A 23,288-nucleotide genomic window follows, 5' to 3' on the forward strand; every position below is an offset into this window, starting at 1 on the left:
CCTTTGGGACTCGTGGGGGGTGCCGGAGCCTATCCCATCCAGACAAAAAACTAAATCCAACTATTCATCATTGTTAAAGTAGCGTCGTGACTGAGGAGTTCTTCACGGGCGTTGTCATGGCGAGCGGTGGAGCAGAGCAATAAAGAGGAGACGACAATGTCCGCCTGTGACAACAAACAAAGAGCAGCGAAAACAAGATGAATAAAGCAACTTTCTCACAGGAATTGAAATAATTTCTTTAAAGGCCAACGGCAGCCGGACTGAGGGCGAAGTGGGAATCAAACCAGCGAGTTTTCCTTTGCAAGAAAGTCCACTGTTCACGCTACTACTCACTAACTGTACGACGATAACTTTACCAATTATACGACAAAAAACAACTACTCACTGCAACAAAGAACCTGCTATGATTCACTTTGACGCATTACAAGGATTACATGACTCCAATATGACTCGCTACAATAAATGACTACACAATGTGACTCGCAACAATCCATGACTACACAATGTGACTCACTACAATGAATGACTACACAATGTGACTCGCTACAATGAATGACTACACAATGTGACTCGCTACAATACATGACTACACAATGTGACTCACTACAATGAATGACTACACAATGTGACTCGCTACAATACATGACTACACAATGTGACTCACTACAATGAATGACTACACAATGTGACTCGCTACAATACATGACTACACAATGACTCCTACAATAAATGACTACACAAAGTGACACGCTACAATAAATGACTACACAATGTGACTTGCTACAATACATGACTACACAGTGTGACTCGCTACAATACATGACTACACGTTGTGACTCACTACAATAGAGAATAATTTCGCCAAACCTAGTGTGTGTGTGACAATAATTGGTACTTTAACTTTAACTTTAAATGACTACACAAAGTGACTCGCTACAATAAATGACTACACAATGTGACTCGCTACAATACATGACTACACAATGTGACTCACTACAATACATGACTACACAATGACTCACTACAATAAATGACTACACAATGTGACTCGCTACAATAAATTACTCCACAATGTGACTCGCTACAATACATGACTACACAATGTGACTCACTACAATACATGACTACACAATGACTCACAATAAATGACTACACAATATGACTCGCTACAATATATGACTACACAAAGTGACTCGCTACAATAAATGACTACACAAAGTGACTCGCTACAATAAATGACTACACAAAATGACTCGCTACAATACACGACTACACGATGTGACTCTCTACAATAAATGACTACACAAAATGACTCGCTACAATAAACGACTACACAATGTGACTCACTACAATACATGACTACACAATGACTCACAATAAATGACTACACAATGTGACTCGCTACAATATATGACTACACAATGTGACTCGCTACAATAAATGACTACACAAGTGACTCGCTACAATAAATGACTACACAAAATGACTCGCTACAATACACGACTACACGATGTGACTCTCTACAATAAATGACTACACAAAATGACTCGCTACAATAAACGACTACACAATGTGACTCACTACAATACATGACTACACAATGACTCACAATAAATGACTACACAATGTGACTCGCTACAATATATGACTACACAATGTGACTCGCTATAATAAATGACTACACAAGTGACTCGCTACAATAAATGACTACACAAAATGACTCGCTACAATACACGACTACACAATGTGACTCGCTACAATAAATGACTACACAAAATGATTCGCTACAATACACGACTACACAATGTGACTCGCTACAATAAATGACTACACAAAATGACTCGCTACAATACACGACTACACAATGTGACTCGCTACAATAAATGACTACACAAAATGACTCGCTACAATAAACGACTACACAATGTGACTCGCTACAATACAATTACTAAACAATGTGACTCTCTACATTACATGACTACACAATGTGACTCACTACAATACATGACTACACAATGACTCACTACAATAAATGACTACACAAAATATACTTGACTATTTATGATGGGAACTACAGGATGAAGAACATTGACAAAAAGACATTTCAAAGACTATGTACTGTACAGAGGAAGGAATGATTTCCTTCAAGAAGGTCCTGAGGAAACAAATTTGGGACAATGTATACAATGAAGATGATGTAGATGATGCATATGGGAATTTTTTCAACACCTTTCTAAAACTCTATGATAAACATTTTCCATGGAAAGAACGTAGTAAGAAGCAAAAGAAAAACAACCAACCATGGATGACAAAAGGACTGAAAAATGCTTGTCACAAAAAAAACACATTATATCGAATATTTATAACACAGAGATCTATAGAGGCAGAAAATAAGTATAAGAAATATAAAAACAAGCTAATTGGTATACTACGAACATGTAAGAAGGAATACTATATCCATCCATCCATCCATTTTCTACCGCTTATTCCCTTTGGGGTCGCGGGGGGCGCTGGAGCCTATCTCAGCTACAATCGGGCGGAAGGCGGGGTACACCCTGGACAAGTCGCCACCTCATCGCAGGGCCAACACAGATAGACAGACAACATTCACACACTAGGGCCAATTTAGTGTTGCCAATCAACTTATCCCCAGGTGCATGTCTTTGGAGGTGGGAGGAAGCCGGAGTACCCGGAGGGAACCCACGCAGTCACGGGGAGAACATGCAAACTCCACACAGAAAGATCCCGAGCCCGGGATTGAACCCAAGACTACTCAGGACCTTCGTATTGTGAGGCAGATGCACTAACCCCTCTGCCACCGTGAATACTACAGTCAATTATTAAACAAGAACAGAAACAACATGAGAGCAACATGGGTCATCCTAAATAGCATCATTAAAAATGGTGCTAAGAAAGATTACCCTCAGTACTTTCTAGATGGAAATACAAAAAATGACAATATGAATCAAATAGTTGAACATTTCAATGATTATTTTGTTAATATCGGAAAAAATCTGGATGAAAGAATTCCAAATGCAGATGATGGGTCAGTTGGGGACTTGAGTGAGCTCATAGACAGAAATCCCAATTCCATGTTTCTTAAGAGCATAACAAAAGAAGAAATAATCAAAATTGTAAAAAATTGTAAATCCAAGACCTCAACCGACTGTCATCGAATAGATATGGCAACGATAAAAAAGGTTATAGAAGACATTTCAGATCCTCTGACATATATCAGCAACGTATCATTTCTAACCGGCAAATTTCCTGACAAAATGAAAATTGCAAAAGTTGTACCAATTTATAAGAATGGAGACATACACCAGTTTACTAACTACAGACCAGTTTCATTACTTCCACAATTCTCCAAAATCATGGAACAACTATTCAATAGTCGATTAGATTTATTTATTAACAAAAGTGGGACGCTCGTGGAGAACCAATATGGATTCCGAGCAAATATCTCAACATCAATAGCATTAATCAAAATAACAGAGGAAATTACCAATGCAATAGATGGTAAAGAATGTGCGGCCGCAGTATTCATGGATTTAACAAAAGCATTTGACACAATTAATCATGATATTTTAATACGAAAATTAGAACGATATGGCATCAGAGGTTTGGTCTTGAACTGGGTAAGAAGCTATTTAACCAACAGGAAGCAATATGTGAAGATGGGTGAAAATATGTCAACATCTTGTGGTGTACCCCAGGGATCAATACTGGGACCAAGATTGTTTAATTTTTATATAAACGACATTTGTAAAGTTACAAAGGACTTAAAGGGGAACATTATCACAATTTCAGAATTGTTAAAACCATTAAAAATCAGTTCCCAGTGGCTTATTATATTTTTCGAAGTTTTTTTCAAAATTTTACCCATCACGCAATATCCCTAAAAAAGCTTCAAAGTGCCTGATTTTAACCACCCGTCCATTTTCCTGTGACGTCACATAGTGAAGCCAACACAAACAAACATGGCGGAAAGAACAGCAAGCTATAGCGACATTAGCTCGGATTCAGACTCGGATTTCAGCGGCTTAAGCGATTCAACAGATTACGCATGTATTGAAACGGATGGTTGTAGTGTGGAGGCAGGTAGCGAAAACGAAATTGAAGAAGAAACTGAAGCTATTGAGCCATATCGGTTTGAACCGTATGCAAGTGAAACCGACGAAAACGACACGACAGCCAGCGACACGGGAGAAAGCAAGGACGAATTCGGCGATCGCCTTCTAACCAACGATTGGTATGTGTTTGTTTGGCATTAAAGGAAACTAACAACTATGAACTAGGTTTACAGCATATGAAATACATTTGAGAGTGCAGACAGCCCAATTTTCATCAATTAATATATTCTGTAGACATACCCTCATGTCAGCAGGCCAGGGAAGCTAGGGTCGATATTCTTCTCTTGATCATCTTCGGGACGGTGTGAGCCAAGACATCCAGGGGGGTTTAGCTCGCTCGTCTGCGGGAACAAACTGCCGCCATTGCTTTCCGTGCTACCGAGGTCCTTTGTCCCTGAATTGCTCACACACTTCGGCAGATTCAATGGAGGTCTGGCGGCAGATTTCTTTGACTTTATCGTTGGAAATGCATCTGCTTTGAGTGTCGCAGGATATCCACACATTCTTGCCATCTCTGTCGTAGCATAGCTTTCGTGGGTAAAGTGTGCGGAACAAACGTCCAATTTCTTGCCACTTTCGCATCTTGGGCCACTGGTGCAACTTGAATCCGTCCCTGTTGGTGTTGTTACACCCTCCGACAACACACCGACGAGGCATGATGTCTCCAAAGTACGGAAAACAGTCGAAAAAACGGAAAATAACAGAGCTGATTTGACTCAGTGTTTGAGAAAATGGCGGATTGCTTCCCGATGCGACGTCACATTGTGACGTCATCGCTCCGAGAGCGAATATTAGAAAGGCGTTTTATTCGCCAAAATTCACCCATTTAGAGTTCGGAAATCGGTTTAAAAAATATATGGTCTTTTTTCTGCAACATCAAGGTATATATTGACGCTTACATAGGTCTGGTGATAATGTTCCCCTTTAAAGTTAGTTTTATTTGCAGACGACACAACTGCTTTCTGTTCAGGAGAGAACACACAGAAGATAATACAAATAATAACAGAAGAAATGGACAAATTAAAAAAATGGTTTGACAAAAACAGACTATCTTTGAATCTCAGTAAGACTAAAATAATGCTATTTGGTAACAGTAGAAAAGAGCATCATACACAAATACAAATAGACGGAGTAGACATTGAAAGGGTAAAAGAAACAAGATTTTTGGGAGTATTAATAGATGATCAAATGAACTGGAAATCTCATATACAAAACATACAACATAAGGTGGCAAAAAAACATTTCAATAATGAATAAAGCAAAATACATCCTGGGCCAAAAATCACTTCATATTCTCTACTGCTCGCTAGTGTTACCATATCTGAGTTGTTGTGCAGAAATATGGGGAAATAACTACAAATGTGCGCTACATTCATTAACCGTGTTACAAAAAAGATCAGTTAGAATAATACATCATGTTGGATATAGAGAACATACAAACCCTTTATTTATTAAGTCAAAAATATTAAAGTTCGGTGATTTGATAAAATTGCAAACAGCTAAAATGATGTACAAAGCAAACTATAACCTGCTACCCAAGAATGTACAACAATTCTTCTCAACTAAAGAGGAGAAATATAACCTTAGAGGAAAGAACCTTTATCATATCAGTATGTGGAATTAAATGATGGAATGGATTAAGTAAAGAAGTTAAACATTGTACTGATATGATCCAATTTAAGAGGTTGTTCAAAATAATAGTGCTTACAAAGTACAAAGAAGAAAAATTATGAGAAATACTTTCAACCTTATTGAAAGTAAGATATTCTTCATCTCAGTATGTTAATAATGACTGAATTAATTAATTACATATTACAAAACTGTTGTGTATACTAATTCACAGATGTTATTTTATTATATAAAAAGGTTTGTAAATGATTCTATATATTTGTAAACGCTCTGAAGTGGGAAAGGGGTAGGATTAAATAAGCTTTGCTTCTCCCTACTCCTTTTCGGACATGATGTAAAGTGAAATGATATGAAATTGTGATGTATTATACTGTAAGTATGTTCATGTTCGAAATAAACTAAAAGAAAGAAAGAAAGAAAATGACTCACTACAATAAATGAAGACACAATGTTACTCACAAAGACACAATGTACTCACTACAATAAATGACTACACAATGTGACTCGCTACAGTAAACAAAGACACACTGACTCACTACAATAAATGACTACACAATGTGACTCACTACAAAAAATTATGACACACTGTGACTCATTACAATGAATAAATACACACAAACTCACTACAATAAAAAGACACACTGTGACTCCAACATTATTAAACACCAGCGTTGGGTTAGTTACTGAAAACCAGCAGAGGTGGGTAGTAACGCGCTACATTTACTCCGTTACATCTACTTGAGTAACTTTTGGGATAAATTGTACTTCTAAGAGTAGTTTTAATGCAACATACTTTTACTTTTACTTGAGTATATTTATAGAGAAGAAACGCTACTTTTACTCCGCTACTTTTATCTACATTCAGCTCGCTACTCGTTACTAATTTTTATCGATCTGTTAATGCACGCTTTGTTTGTTTTGGTCTGTCAGACAGACCTTCATAGTGCCTGCGTTTCAACAAATACAGTCACTGGTGACGTTCACTCCGTTCCACCAATCAGATGCAGTCACTGGTGACGTTGGACCAATCAAACAGAGCCAGGGGTCACATGACCTGACTTAAACAAGTTGAAAAACTTATTGGGGTGTTACCATTTAGTGGTCAATTGTACGGAATATGTACTGTACTGTGCAATCTACTAATACAAGTTCCAATCAATCAATCAAAAGTGTGAAGGAAAAAATACAATTTTTTATTTCAAAAGCGTCAAAAGCCTAAAGACTGACTGCACAGTTCCTGTCTTCACAATAAAAGTGCCGCTCCATCGCGCCTGCGCTTTCAAAATAAGAGTCTCCGAAAGCCTGCGCAAACAAGCTAGCAAGCTACGGAGTTTGCCGCCAATGTATTTCTTGTAAAGTGTATAAAAACGAATATGGAAGCTGGACATATAAGATGCCAAAAACCAACCACTTTCATGTGGTATTGGACAGAAAGGAGGAACTTTTTTTCTCCTCCATTTGAAAACGTGGACGTTTGTCATCACTACTGTCTGATTCCAATCAATGCAAGTCATCAGAATCAGGTAATACACCAACTTATATTCTTGTCTTCATGAAAGAAAGGAATCTATATGTGTTAAACATGCATGTATATTCATTAAAACACTATTAACATGTAAACAAAAACGGCAAAAAAATAAATATAAATTATATACTGTATATATCAATGTATGTATATATATATATATATATATATATATATATATATATATATATATATATATATATATGTGTGTGTGTGTATATATATGTATACATGTGTGTGTGTGTGTATATATATATATATAAATATATATATATATGATATGTGTGTGTATGTTACTCATCAGTTACTCAGTACTTGAGTAGTTTTTTTACAACATACTTTTTACTTTTACTCAAGTAAATATTTGGGTGACTACTCCTTATTTTTACTTGAGTAATAAATCTCTAAAGTAACAGTACTCTTACTTGAGTACAATTTCTGGCTACTCTACCCACCTCTGAAAACCAGTAACTAGTTACGTTACTAGTTACTTTATTTCAAAAGTAACTCAGTTACTAACTCAGTTACTTAAACCAAAAAGTAATGCGTTACTGTGAAAAGTAACTATTTAGTTACTTATATATTTTTTTTAAGGCCCCATTTAATGCCCTTTTAGCCTTCATTTTAGTACTGTTATTGCACTGGAGAATAATACAATGTGTTGATCAACTTGACATGCATTTGGATCACTGAACTCTGCTAAGCAATGTGCTCTACATACAACACACAAAGACAAAGATATGTTTTAAAGGGCCAATTTGTTTCAGACCAGAACAAATTGACAAAACTATTTTAAATAGCTGCAACTTAACATACATAAGTAACAAACAGCATAATAACAACATAGCTGTAAAACAAGAAAGGCACACACTACATACATAAAGCCTAACCAGGCGTTTTCTCAAGGAATTGTGAAATAAAATCATGTCTGAAGCCCAGAACACTCTACACATTTCCCCACTTAGTTTAGAGAAAAGGAAATATTAGCCTGGCCCACTAGTATCCCTCTTTATGTTTGTGAACTTTATAGTCGAAACATTTAGAGTGATGTGATAATCAAACACTCTAAAAGTTTAAAATGAAAGAGTATATAAGAGAATTGACAGAGTGTGTGTACCTTCAGTGTGCAGTGCCTCATTAAAATCCAGCCGCTGTTGGACGTGGAGGTGAAGTGTGTGTCTCTTTACTAGCTTCGTCGAAGCATGTTGTTTTTGTAGCTGTTTCAGCATATTTGAAACTTACATTCAACTAAAATGTTATTTTCTTTGTGGTCGATAAAAGAAACGTACTGAAAATATCTCCATTTTAAGAAACTCGGCTTCGGGGTTCGCCATGACGTCTTGATAGTAGACACAGACACGCCCCCTCCCACACACACACACACACATACACTCACACACACACACACACACACGTACACACAGACAGTGCGCGGCGCGCCTCTTTTTTGTCGCCTCTTCAGCAGCGCTGCAACACTCAGATCTTCTCAGTTTCTAGCCGATACTACATAAAAAATAACGCAAAATAACGCAGTAACGCATTATGTAGTAACGGTAACAGAGTTACTGAATATAAAAAATAACGCGTTAGATTACTAGTTACCGCCGATAGTAACGGCGTTACAGTAACGCGTTACTTTGTAACGCGTTAGTCCCAACACTGTTAAACACTGTGACTCACTACAATAAACAACTACACACTCGTGAGTCAAGACACACAACAATAAATTACTACATACTGTGACTTAATACAATAAACAAAATCACACGCACTACAAAAAAGAATACACATTGTGACTCACCACAACGAACAAATACATACCGACTCACTACAATAAACAACAACCTACTATGACAAACTACAATAAATTATTACATACTGTGACTTAACACAATAAAAAAAAATGAAACCGTGACTCACTACAACAAACAACTAGACAGAGTGACACACTACAATAAACAAACCTTGATCTTCTACAACAACATAACTACACGCAGTGACTCACTACAACAAACAACTCACTACAATAGACGACTACACCTTGTGACTCACTACAATAAATAACTCACTGTGACCTTTCACACCAATAACTACACACGGTGACTCACTACATTTAAAAATACAATTAATGACTCACTACAACAAACGACTCGGCACCGTGACTCATTACAATTAACAACTACACACTGTTATTCACTAGAAAAAATCACTACACATTGTGACTCGCTATAATGAACTAATACACTGTGACCTACTATAAAAACAACACATTGTGACTCACTACAATAAACGACTACACAGGGTGACTCCATACAATAAATTAATACACAGTGACTCACTACAATAAACAACAAACTGTGACCTTCTACAACAACATAATGAACATAACTACACACAGTGACTCACTACAATGAACAACAACACACTTTGACAAACTACAAAATGTTACTACATACTGTGACTTAATACGATAAACAAAATCACAGACTACAACAAATGACTAAACCACTGTGAGCTACTACATGTTGTTACTCACTGCAATGAAGAACCTGTTGCTATTCACTTCGAGACATTAAAATGATTACATGACTCCAGAGACTACACAATTTGACTTACTACAATAAACGCAGACACTTTGTGATCTAACACAATAAACACAATCAAAATGACTCCACAAAATGAACCAATATACACTGTACCCACTACAATAAATGACTAGATATTGTGACTCACTACAATAAATGACTAGATATTGTGACTCACTACAATAAATGACTAGACATTGTGACTCATTACAATAAATGACTATACACTGTGGCGGACTACAATTAACAAATACATACAGTCTGTGAGTCACCACAATACACAACACAATGCGACTCACTACAATGAACAAATACATACCAACTTACTAAAATGAATAGATACACACAGACTCACTACTACAACTACATGTTGTTACTCACTGCAATGAAGAACCTGTTGCTATTCACTTCGAGACATTAAAATGATTACATGACTCCAGAGACTACACAATTTGACTTACTACAATAAACGAAGACACTTTGTGATCTAACACAATAAACACAATCAAAATGACTCCACAAAATGAACCAATATACACTGTACCCACTACAATAAATGACTAGATATTGTGACTCACTACAATAAATGACTAGATATTGTGACTCACTACAATAAATGACTAGACATTGTGACTCATTACAATAAATGACTATACGCTGAGGCCGACTACAATTAACAAATACATACAGTCTGTGAGTCACCACAATACACAACACATTGTGACTCACTACAATGAACAAATACATACCAACTTACTACAATAAATTACTACAAGCTGTGAATTAATACAATAAACAAAGTCACACTGTGACCTTCTACAAAAACATTATTGCACGCTGACTTACTACAATAAACATCTACACACTACAATAAATGAATACACACTGTGACTTAATACAACAAACAAAATCATACTGTGACTCACTACAACAAATGACTAGACACAGTGACTCACTACAATAAACAAACTGCAAACTTCTACAACAACACAACTACACACTGTGTAGACACCACTGTGTCTGGTCACTCCAACAAATGACCAGACACAGTGACTCACTACAAAAATTGACTACATACTGGGACTAAATACAATAAACAAAATCACACAGTGACTCACTAAAATAAACAACTACACACACTGACACACTGCAATTACTACATACTGTAACTTGATACAATAAACAAAATTCCACTGTCACTTAAAACAACTAGACACAGTGACTCACTACAATAAACATCAACACACTCTGACACACTACAATAAATCACTACATGCCCGTAACTTGATACAATAAACAAAATCACACTGTGACCCACTACAAAAAAGACTAGACACAGTGACTCACTACAATAAACAACTACATACGGTTACTTGCCACAGTAAACAACAAATTGCTACTTTTAATACAAACATAATTGCACGCTATGACTTACTATAGTAAATTACTACATACAGGGACTCACTACAATAATCGACGAGACACAGTGACTCACGACAATGATTCACTACAATAAACAAACAAAGTGTGACCATCTACAATATAACTACACGCAGTGACTCACTACAACAAACGACTCGACAAAGTGACTCCCTACAAAAAATTACTACATACTGTGACTTAATACAATAAACAACACACTGTGACTCACTCGAATAAACAACTACACACTCTGAATCACTACAATAAATTATGACATATTGTGACTTAATACAGTAAACAAAATCACACTGTGACTCACTAAAATAAACAACTACACACTCTGACTTACTACAATAAATTACTACACACTGTGACTTAATACAATAAACAACACACTGTGACTCACTAGAATAAACAACTACACACTCTGACTTACTACAATAAATTACTACATACTGTGACTTAATACAATAAACAAAATCACACCGTGACTCACTACAACAAACGACTAGACACAGTAACTCACTACAATACACAACACACTGTGACTCACTATAACAAACGACTAGACACAGTGACTCAGTACAATTAACAACACACTGTGACCTTCTACAACAACCTAAGCACACGCAGTGACCAGCTACAACAAACGACTACACACAGTGACTCACGATAATAAACAACACACTGTGACCTTCTACAAGAACATAACTACACACAGTGACCCACTACAACAACATAACTACACACAGTGACCCACTACAACAAACGACTAGACACAGTGACTCACTACAATAAACAACACACTGTGACCTTCTCCAACAACATAACTACACACAGTGATTCTCTACAACAACATAACTACACACAGTGACCGACTACAACAAACGACTAGACACAGTGACTCGCTACAATAAAAAACACACTGTGACCTTCTACAAGAACATAACTACACACACACTGACCCACGACAACAACATAACTACACAAAGTGACCGACTACAATAAACAACTAGACACAGTGACTCACTACAATAAACAACACACTATGACCTTCTACAACAATATAACTACACACAGTGACCCACTACAACAACATAACTACACACAGTGACCCACTACAACAAACGACTAAACACAGTGACTCACTACAATAAACAACACACTGTGACCTTCTACACACAGTGACCGACTACAACAATATAACTACACACAGTGACCCACTACAACAAACGACTAGACGCAGTGACTCACTACAGCAAACAACACACTGACCTTCTACAACAACATAACTACACACAGTGACTCACTACAACAACATAACTACACAGTGACCCACTACAACAAACGACTAGACACAGTGACTCACTACAATAAACAACACACTGTGACCTTCTACAACAACATAACTACACACAGTGACTCACTACAAAAACATAACTACACACAGTGACCCACTACAACAAACGACTAGACCAGTGGTTCTTAACCTGGGTTCAATGGAACCCTAGGGGTTCGGTGAGTCGGCCTCACGGGTTCAGCGGAGGTCAAAACAGACTCGACTCATCGTGTAAATAAAAACTTCTCCCTATCGGCGTATTACGGATACGACAACAGCAGAAGTCAGACTGATTTGCAGGTGTGTCATTTGTTGTGAGTTTATGCACTGTGCTGGTTTTGTTGTTTGAACAAGGTGATGTTCATGCACGCTTCATTTTGTACACCACTAAAAAAAACATGGTAACACTTTAGTATGGGGAACATATTCACCATTAATTAGTTGCTTATTAACATGCAAATTAGTAACATATTGGCTCATAATTAGTCATTATTAAGTACTTATTAATGCCTTATTCGGCACGGCCTTATTATAACTCTAACCCTCTAACCCTGGCCCTAACCCTCTAAACCTAAACAAATAACTCTAAATTAAGTCTTTGTTACTTAGAATATGTTCCCCTAGTGTCCAAAAAACTCTAAATTAAGTCTTTGTTGCTTAGAATATGTTCCCCATACTAAAGTGTTACCAAAAACATATAACTATAAATAATAATAATATTTTTATTTTTATTTTTCACTAAAGAAGGGTTCGGGGAATGCGCATATGAAACTGGTGGGGTTCGGTACCTCCAACAAGGTTAAGATCCTCTGGACTAAACACAGTGACTCACTACAATAAACAACACATTGTGACCTACAACAACATAACTACACACAGTGACCCACTACAACAACATAACTACACACAGTGACCCACTACAACAACATAACTACACACAGTGAGTGACCCACTACAACAAACGACTAGACACAGTGACTCACTACAATAAACAACACACTGTGAGCCTGTACAAAAGAGGACTCACTACTACTGTGTGTTCAGTGTCTGTGAGCAACAAGCAACAACACGCACACACGGACGCACACACACACACGCGCGCGTGCGTGCGTGCGCGAGCGCGTGGGCTGGATGAAGACCGGCCGCCACGCCGCAACAGCACGGCGTGGGCGGCGCGCTCTGCAGGACGCGCGGCGCGTGCGTCGTCATGGCGACTCACCCCAGCGTGGTCATGGTGACGATGGTGTACCAGAAGGAGGCCGGGATGGAGGTAAAGGTGGAGCCCGCGGTTCCCTTCTCGGCGTAGAACATGACGGTGGCGAAGATGATGATGGCCATGGTGAGCGAGAAGAGCAGGAAGCCCAACTCCGAGGCGCAGCTCTTCAACGTGTAGCCCAAAATCCTCAAGCCCTGCGAGTGGCGCGAGAACTTGAAGATGCGGAAGACTCGGAAGACCCGCAGCGTGACGAAGGCGCCGCTCACGTCCTCGTTCTCCGGCATGACCAGGCCGATGTAGTAGGGCATGATGGCCACCACGTCGATGACCGACATGACGGAGCGCATGAACTTGCAGCGGCTGGGCGCGGCAAACAGACGCATCAGGTACTCGAAGGTGAAGATGAGCACGCACGCCGTGTCCATGCAGAAGAAGGCCAGCTGGTACTTCTCGCCGCAGGGCAGGTCCCTCACTTTCCCCTTGACGGGGCGGCACGGCACCGTCTCCACCACGTTGGCGATGACCGACACGGCGATGAAGAAGCCCGTCACGTAGTAGAAGACCAGCGCCATGGTGGACGTGTGCGGGTTCTCGAAGGCCCGCCACAAGCGCTCCCTGTGCGTGCTGTGGGGGGGCAGCGGCGCGTCCTCGTTGGCCTCCGTGTCCTCGGCCAGACGCTCCTGGTTCTCCTTCTTCCGGTCTCGATACTCCTGAGGAAGGAGGGCACACCGTCAATGAGTCTTGTAGGGAAAGACGAGAAACACAACAAATCGTCACAATATGGCGAGGGACGATAAATGAGAATGGCGGGAGAAAAAGAAAATGGCCGCCATGGCCGCAACGGGGTCTCCTCACACCCGCTTATGCTGACCGACTCATCGAGTCAGGTCGTCTTACTACTAAAAAGTAGGACTGTGAATCTTTTAGCACCACATGATTCAATTCCATTCTTGGGGTAACGATTCGATTCAAAATACTTGAATAATATTGGGTGCCAGTTCTATGATTGACGACATAAAATAGATATAGTTCTATATTGTTTTTTAAATTTAGAATAATTATTTGTAAAATTAAAATTAAGAAATAATACATTTATATAAATAATATATTATAATGATAATATTAAAATAAATATATTTATAATGAAAAAATAAGAATTTTAATAGATTAATACATTTTTTGGATTTTTTTTTAATCGATTAAGAATGGTTATAGAATGGTAAATGGGTTATACTAACTCAACGCCAAGAAAACGGAAATGCTGATTATCGGTCCTGCTAAACACCGACATTTATTTAATAATACCACCTTAACATTTGACAACCAAACAATTACACAAGGCGACTCAGTAAAGAATCTGGGTATTATCTTCCACCCAACTCTCTCGTTTGAGTCACACATTAAGAGTGTTACTAAAACAGCCTTCTTTCATCTCCGTAATATCGCTAAAATTCGTTCTATTTTATCCACTAGTGATGCTGAGATCATTATTCATGCGTTCGTTACGTCTCATCTCGACTACTGTAACGTATTATTTTCGAGTCTCCCTATGTCTAGCATTAAAAGATTACAATTGGTACAAAATGCGGCTGCTAGACTTTTGACAAGAACAAGAAAGTTTGATCATATTACGCCTATACTGTATATACGCCTATACTGTATATACCTTTATATACATATACCCATACTGGCTCACCTGCACTGGCTTCCTGTGCACTTAAGATGTGACTTTAAGGTTTTACTACTTACGTATAAAATACTACACGGTCTAGCTCCAGCCTATCTTGCCGATTGTATTGTACCATATGTCCCGGCAAGAAATCTGCGTTCAAAGAACTCCGGCTTATTAGTGATTCCCAGAGCCCCCCCAAAAAAGTCTGCGGGCTATAGAGCGTTTTCTATTGGGGCTCCAGTACTATGGAATGCCCTCCCGGTAACAGTTAGAGATGCTACCTCAGTAGAAGCATTTAAGTCCCATCTTAAAACTCATTTGTATACTCTAGCCTTTAAATAGACCCCCCTTTTAGACCAGTTGATGTGCCGTTTCTTTTCTTTTCTCCTCTGCTCCCCTCTCCCTTGTGGGGGGGGGGGGGGGCACAGGTCATGGCCATGGCCTGTGTGAAGTGCTGGCTGTCCAGCACTTCAGCACTTCAGCACTTCATCCATGGCCATGGCCATGGATGAAGTGCTGGCTGTCCAGAGTCGGGACCCGGGGTGGACCGCTCGCCTGTGCATCGGTTGGGAACATCTCTGCACTGCTGACCCGTCTCCGCTCGGGATGGTTTCCTGCTGGCCCCACTATGGACTGGACTCTTACTATTATGTTGGATCCACTATGGACTGGACTCTCACAATATTATGTCAGACCCACTCGACATCCATTGCATTCGGTCTCCCCTAGAGGGGGGGGGTTACCCACATATGCGGTCCTCTCCAAGGTTTCTCATAGTCATTCACATCGACGTCCCACTGGGGTGAGTTTTTCCTTGGGCTCTGTACCGAGGATGTCGTTGTGGCTTGTGCAGCCCTTTGAGACACTTGTGATTTAGGGCTATATAAATAAACATTGATTGATTGATTGATTGATTGACTTTTATAGCGCTCTTCTATCTTCAAGGTACTGTATTTTCCGCACTATAAGGCGCACCGGATTATAAGGCGTACCTTCAATGGATGGCCTATTTTAAAACTTTGTTTATATATAAGGCGCACCCCATTATAAGGCGCATAGAATAGACGCTACAGTAGAGGCTGGGGTTACGTTATGCATCCCGTAGTTGCGAGACCTTTTGTGGCTCAATATTGGTCCATATATAAGGCGCATGGGATTATAAGGCGCACTGTCAGCTTTTGAGAAAATGGGAGGTTTTTAGGTGCGCCTTATAGTGCCGAAAGTACGGTACTCAAAGCACTTTGACACTATTTCCACATTCACACACACATTCACACACTGATGGCGGGGGCTGCCGTGCAAGGCGCTAACCACGACCCATCAGGAGCAAGGGTGAAGTGTCTTGCTCAAGGGCACAACAGACGTGACTAGGTTGGTAGAAGGTGGTGATTGAACCAGGAACCCTCAGGTTGCTGGCATGGCGCAGTTTCATCACGTCAGAGTTGCACAACTTGTCGATTAGACTGTTACACAAACACACCGGAAGTAACACCACCCACGTGTTGCTGTTGTTTGATTGTTGCCGAAGACCGAATAATCGCGACGATTTTCAATGACACACAATAATACAACACAAAATAACACAACAACACAACTGACTTTCCTCACGTGAAAGTGAATGGAGGGAATACTTCGAAGACCTCCTCAATACCACCAACACGTCTTCCTATGAGGAAGCAGTGCCTGGGGCTCTCCTATTTCTGGGGCTGAGGTTGCCGAGGTAGTTAAAATGCTCCTCAGTGGCAAGGCCCCGGGAGTGGATGAGATCCACCCGGAGTTCCTTAAGGCTCTGGATGCTGTGGGGCTGTCTTGGTTGAAAAGACTCTGCAACATCGCGTGGACATCGGGGGCGGTACCTCTGGATTGGCAGACCTGAGGTGGTGGTTCCTCTCTTTAAGAAGGGGAACCGGAGGGTGTGTTCCAACTATTGTGGGATCACACTCCGAAGGTCTATTCAGGTGTACTGGAGAGGAGGCTACGCCGGATAGTCGAACCTCGTAATTCAGGAGGAGCAGTGTGGTTTTCGTCCTGGTCGTGGAACTGTGGACCAGATCTATAGTCTCGGCAGGGTCCTTGAGGGTGAATGGGAGTTTGCCCAACCAGTCTACATGTGCTTTGTGGACTTGGAGAAGGCATTCGATCGTGTCCCCCGGGAAGTCGGTAAAAAAAAACTGATAGCTCAGTTGCCAAAATTTTGTTGGAAATATAAAAGAGTTACTTTTTTTACATATACGGTAATACACTGTTAAAAAAAACTTAAAATGTACAATAAAATTCTGATGACTGAAGTGCCAATATTTTTTACCGTAAAATTTACATTGTATTTTTTTGTAAAATGTGCAGATAGTGACTTCCTGTTCAGTGCAAAGTAAGCTTCAAATTTTCCATTTACAGTAAAACGGGCAGAACGGTGGAAGAGGGGTTAGTGCGTCTGCCTCACAATACGAAGGTCCTGAGTAGTCCTGAGTTCAATCCCGGGCTCGGGATCTTTCTGTGTGGAGTTTGCATGTTCTCCCCGTGACTGCGTGGGTTCTACTCCAGCTTCCTCCCACCTCCAAAGACATGCACCTGGGGATAGGTTGATTGGCAACACTAAATTGGCCCTAGTGTGTGGATGTGAGTGTGAATGTTGTCTGTCTATCTGTGTTGGCCCTGCGATGAGGTGGCGACTTGTCCAGGGTGTACCCCGCCTTCTGCCCGATTGTAGCTGAGATAGGCTCCAGCGCCCCCCGCGACCCCGAAGGGACTAAGCGGTAGAATATGGATGGATGGATGGACACTGAAAAAACAACAATGTTACATTTGTGGTTAAAAAAAAAAAAAAAAAGCTCAGTCACCTAAAAATTATATCATAAAAATAAAAGTGTTACCGTTTTTCCATTTACAGTATTTACTATATAACGAATGACCGTAGCTTTTACGGTCAAAAACTAGCAGCTCAGTTGCCGGACTTTTGTCATAAAAATTAAAGTGTTTTTTTTTCCATTTACACAAATACACTGTAAAAACAACAACGTTAAATTTACGGTAAAAAACTGGCAGCTCAGTTGCCAGAATTTTGTTGGAAATATAAAAGTTACTGTTTTTACATTTACAGTAATTCACTATTAATAAACCGTAAAATATACGGTAAAATTCTGGCGACTGAACTGCCAATATTTGTTACCGTAAAATTTACATTGTATTTTTGGGCAAAATGTGCAGATAGTGACTTCCTGTTCAGTGCAAAGTAAGCTTAAAATGTTCCATTTACAGTAATACACCGTAAAAACAACAATGTTAAATTGGCGGTAAAAAAAAACCTGGCAGCTCAGTTACCTAAAAATTCTATCATAAAAATAAAAGTGTTGCCATTGTTCCATTTACAGTAATTACTGTATAAAGAATGACCGTAGATTTTACGGTAAAAAACTGGCAGCTCAGTTGCCAGAATTTAAACTGTTATTTTTTTTTCCATTTACACAAATACACTGTAAAAACAACAACGTTAAATTTACGGTAAAAGACTGGGAGCTCAGTTGTCAGAAGTTTGTTGGAAATATAAAATAGTTACTGTTTTTACATTTACGATAATTCACTTTTAAAAAACATCGTAAAATTTATGGTAAAATTCTGGCGACTGAAGTGCTAATATTTTTTTGTAAAATGTGCAGATGGTGACTTCCTGTTCAGTGCAAAGTAAGCTTCAAATTTTCCATTTACAGTAATACACTGTAAAGATAACATTGTTAAATTTGCGGTAAAAAAACAAAACTGGCAGTTACCTAAAAATTATATCATAAAAATAAAAGTTTAACCGTTTTTCCATTTACAGAAATATAATGTAAAAACAACGTTAAATTTACGGTAAAAAACTGGTAGCTCTCTGGACCGGGGTACCCTGCCTCGAACTCTCACCGAAGCGTCAATAACTTTATTACTAAAACCGGGCAAAGTAGATTCCGATTGTAGTTCTTACCGTCCCATCTCTCTCTTAAACGCTGATTATAAGATTTTAGCTAAAGCACTGGCCCTTCGCCTTGAATCAATTTTACCAAACATCATATTACCTGACCAAACAGGGTTTATGAAAAACCGGCACTCTTTTTCCAACATTCGTTGCCTTCTTAACATTATTTTTTCTCCAGCATCCGAGGAGACGCCAGAAGTGGTGGTCTCTTTGGATGCGGAGAAAGCTTTCGACAGGGTGGAGTGGGGATATTTATTGGAGGTCTTAAAGAGATTCAACATTGGGTCCAAATATATATCTTGGATAGCACTTCTATACTCTTCTCCTAGGGCTGCCGTAAGCACAAATGGGATGTTATCCCAATTTTTCACACTTGGCAGAGGTACACACCAGGGGTGCCCTCTAAGCCCATTGTTATTCGTTACTGCAATCGAACCCTTGTCCATTGCCCTTAAATCGGCTGGTATCAGTAAAGGAATCCATAGATGCGCGGATGATTTAAATCGGCTGGTATCAGTAAAGGAATCCATAGATACGCGGATGATTTACTATTGTTTATATCTGATCCAATCTTTACCATTCCAAAGATTATTGAATTGCTAAACAATTTTGGATCATTATCTGGCTATAAATTGAATTTCGCTAAGAGTGAATGCTTCCCTGTGAATAATTTGGCCCTTGAGATCCCTGATGGATATTTCCCATTTAAGATGTCCAGGAACAGCTTCAAGTACTTAGGTGTACATATTTGTCGTAAGCTACCAGCTCTCTACAAGGACAATTTTCCACCTCTAATCGACAAACTTAAATTAGATTTGGAAAGGTGGAATGATTTACACATAACTATAGCGGGCAGGGTAAACTGCGTCAAAATCAATGTGCTTCCTCGATTTTTGTATCTGTTTCAATGTTTGCCTATCTTTTTACCCAATTCCTTTTTTTGCATAATAAACAAACTAATTTCATCCTTTATATGGAAAGGCAAGACTCCCAGGATTAGGAGAGAGTTCCTGCAAAGGCATAGGTCCGTAGGTGGTTTATCACTCCCTAATCTAAAATACTACTATTGGGCAGCTAACATACACAAAGTGACTCTCTGGATCCAAGAACCTGAATTAATCTGGTGCAAGTCTGAAGCTAGTTCCTGTTCTACCTCTCTCTTGGATCTGCTTACATCAAAATTACCTTATTGAACATCCCAATTTACTTGTAGTCCAATTGTCATTTCTACTCTTAGAATCTGGTCTCAATTTAGAAATACTTTCGGCCTGCAGGGCTTATCCAACCACAGTCCCATTCATAATAACCACCTCTTCCTCCCTCCCAACACAGATGTAGCGTTTTCTCTATGGAAGCAGTCAACACTTAGCAGGCTAAAGGACTTATATATTGGTGATGTCTTCGCTAGTTTCAGTGAACTGTGTGAAAAATTTGACCTACCAAAATCTCACCTATTTCGATACTTTCAGGTTCGTAATTTTGTTAAATCAAATAGTCTCTCTTTCCCTAATACTCCACCTAATTCGCTAATTGACTAAATTTTAGATATTCCCACAAATCAGAAAGGCCTAATCTCCAAAATCTACATCTTAATATCCCAGTTTGGTAAAACGTCTCTTGATAAAATCAGAGGGAATTGGGAAGAAGAGCTTGGCAGATCTATAGATGATGGAGATTGGGATTCTGCCTTAACCCAAATTAATAACAGTACATCCTGTTCAAGGCTTAATTTAATACAATTCAAGATTGTCCATCGTATTCATTTCACTAATTCCAAACTCTCCAAAATATACCCCAATATCTCGGATACTTGTAACAGATGTTACATGTCACCTGCAAACATGACGCACATGTTTTGGTCTTGTCCCCATTTGCTGGATTATTGGACAACTATTTTCAAACACCTTACTAAGGCATTGGATTTAAATCTGACACCATGTGCAGAAATGGCTATTTTTGGGATGGTATCAGATCCCCAAATAAGGAGAAAATTTAAGGATAGTATCGCCTTTGCATCCTTACTAGCACGTAGGAGAATTTTGCTGGAGTGGAAGTCACCAGTCTGCCCCAAAGCCTCCTTATGGCTTAAAGACCTTATGATGTATTTAGATCTGGAGAAAATAAAGTTCAATCTTAGGGGGGCACCTGGGAAGTTTTATTCTGTTTGGGGCTGTGTGGTTGACTACATAGCTAAATTAAAGACGCTACAGGACACTTCAAAAGTTCACCTTTCATAAACCAGCTTCCTTTTTGGTTTTTTTGGTTTTTTATTTATATTTATTCTGGGTGTATATTTACTATCTGCCTATGTTGAGAAGAAAGTGATGTACTAATTATTTTCCATTTGTGACTGTACCTTTAACTTACCTGCCTGGGGGGGTATGTGTGTATGGGGTATGTGTTGGGTTGCTGTTCTTGGAAGTGGGTGGGAAAAAAAGGGGAAAATGTGACTACTGTTCTATTGTATATTGTAATACCTGTCAAATTTAATAAAAACATTTATAAAAAAAAAAACTAAAAAAAACTGGCAGCTCAGTTGCCAGAATTTTTTGGGGAAATATAAAAGAGTTACTTCTTTTACATTTACGGTAATTCACTGTTAAAAAACACCGTAAAATTTACGGAAAGATTCTGGCGACTGAAGTGCCAATATTTTTAACCGTAAAATGTACATTGTATTTTTTTGTAAAATGTGCAGACAGTGACTTCCTGTTCAGTGTAAAGTAAGCTTCATATTTTCAATTTCCAGAAATACACTGTAAAAACAACAACGTTAAATTTACGGTAAAAACTGGTAGCTCATTTGGCAGAATTTTGTCATAGAAATTAAAGGGTTACTTTTTTTCCATTTACACAAATACACTGTAAAAACAACAACGTTAAATATACAGTAAATAACTGGTAGCTCAGTGTTGGAAATATAAAAGAGTTACTGTTTTTACATTCACGGTAATTCACTGTTAAAAAAAACTTAACATTTACGGTAAAATTCTGGCTACTTTATTGTCACTTTTTTTTTACCGTAAAATCTACATTGTATTTTTTTTACAGTGTAAAATGTGCGGATAGTGACTTCCTGTTCAGCGCAAAGTAAGTTTCAAATTAAAAGCATGGCAATATTAACCTGGATTCTATCCCAGCAACTAACAAAATGATTGTTCGGCATTGTTAGTCACAGTATTCAACCAAATTAACTTTTTTAGAAATATTATACTACATTAAAACAATAAAATATACACAAATAAAGCAAAAACAACATTAAAAAAAACCCAGAAGTAGTTTAACATTGCAGATTATCCTTATGTTTGTGGCCAAAGTTACACTTCGACAAGGCCTTCTTGTCTGCTCGACCATTGTTGTAAGACATCGATTAGTTCCAGCTGCAATAACACTCCAAGTCTGCCCCTGACTTAGGGAAATATGTACTCCATTGAAATAACGTTAATAACAAAAAGCTACAGAGGAAGTTAACACTCGACGAGTGTTACTGTTGCTCACTGATTTAACTCGCCGGAAAAACATCGCCCGACCTCGAGTTTTAGTAGAGAATTGCACGGGAAATGTTCAAATAATGTAATAAATGTTCATTTATTTCATAATAAAATCAAACATTTTTATTTTCATTCATCTAGTAATCACTTGCAAGTATGCATTTATTTCAGTTTGTCCTATGTGAGTTGCCGTAGTCAGGAAGTACTCTCTGCCAGTAAGATGAATGTACCAGGTTTGTCGACTGTTGTGCCCTACAAAGTGTCAATACTGTAGGTATTGTACTTTTTACATACCGGCTGTTTGATTGTAACATGCTTCTTTATTGA

At 38.8% G+C, this 23,288-nt stretch overlaps 1 protein-coding gene across 3 annotated transcripts in view; it reads right to left on the reverse strand.

The window, feature by feature from the left end:
• The window catches only part of kcnd1 (potassium voltage-gated channel, Shal-related subfamily, member 1), a 60,171-nt gene that overhangs the window by 25,259 nt on the left and 11,624 nt on the right, over nucleotides 1–23,288 (reverse strand). For all 3 annotated transcript variants that reach the window (XR_009817813.2, XM_061985505.2, XM_061985506.2), the window contains exon 4: nucleotides 13,853–14,559. Coding sequence is in view for 2 of the 3 variants with exons in the window: in XM_061985505.2 (XP_061841489.1) it covers nucleotides 13,853–14,559 (707 nt within the window). In the remaining variant the exon portion in view is untranslated. The remainder of the gene's footprint in view (nucleotides 1–13,852; nucleotides 14,560–23,288) is intronic.

Source organism: Nerophis lumbriciformis, linkage group LG23, assembly GCF_033978685.3.
Source record: "Nerophis lumbriciformis linkage group LG23, RoL_Nlum_v2.1, whole genome shotgun sequence".
Lineage (NCBI taxonomy): Eukaryota > Metazoa > Chordata > Actinopteri > Syngnathiformes > Syngnathidae > Nerophis > Nerophis lumbriciformis.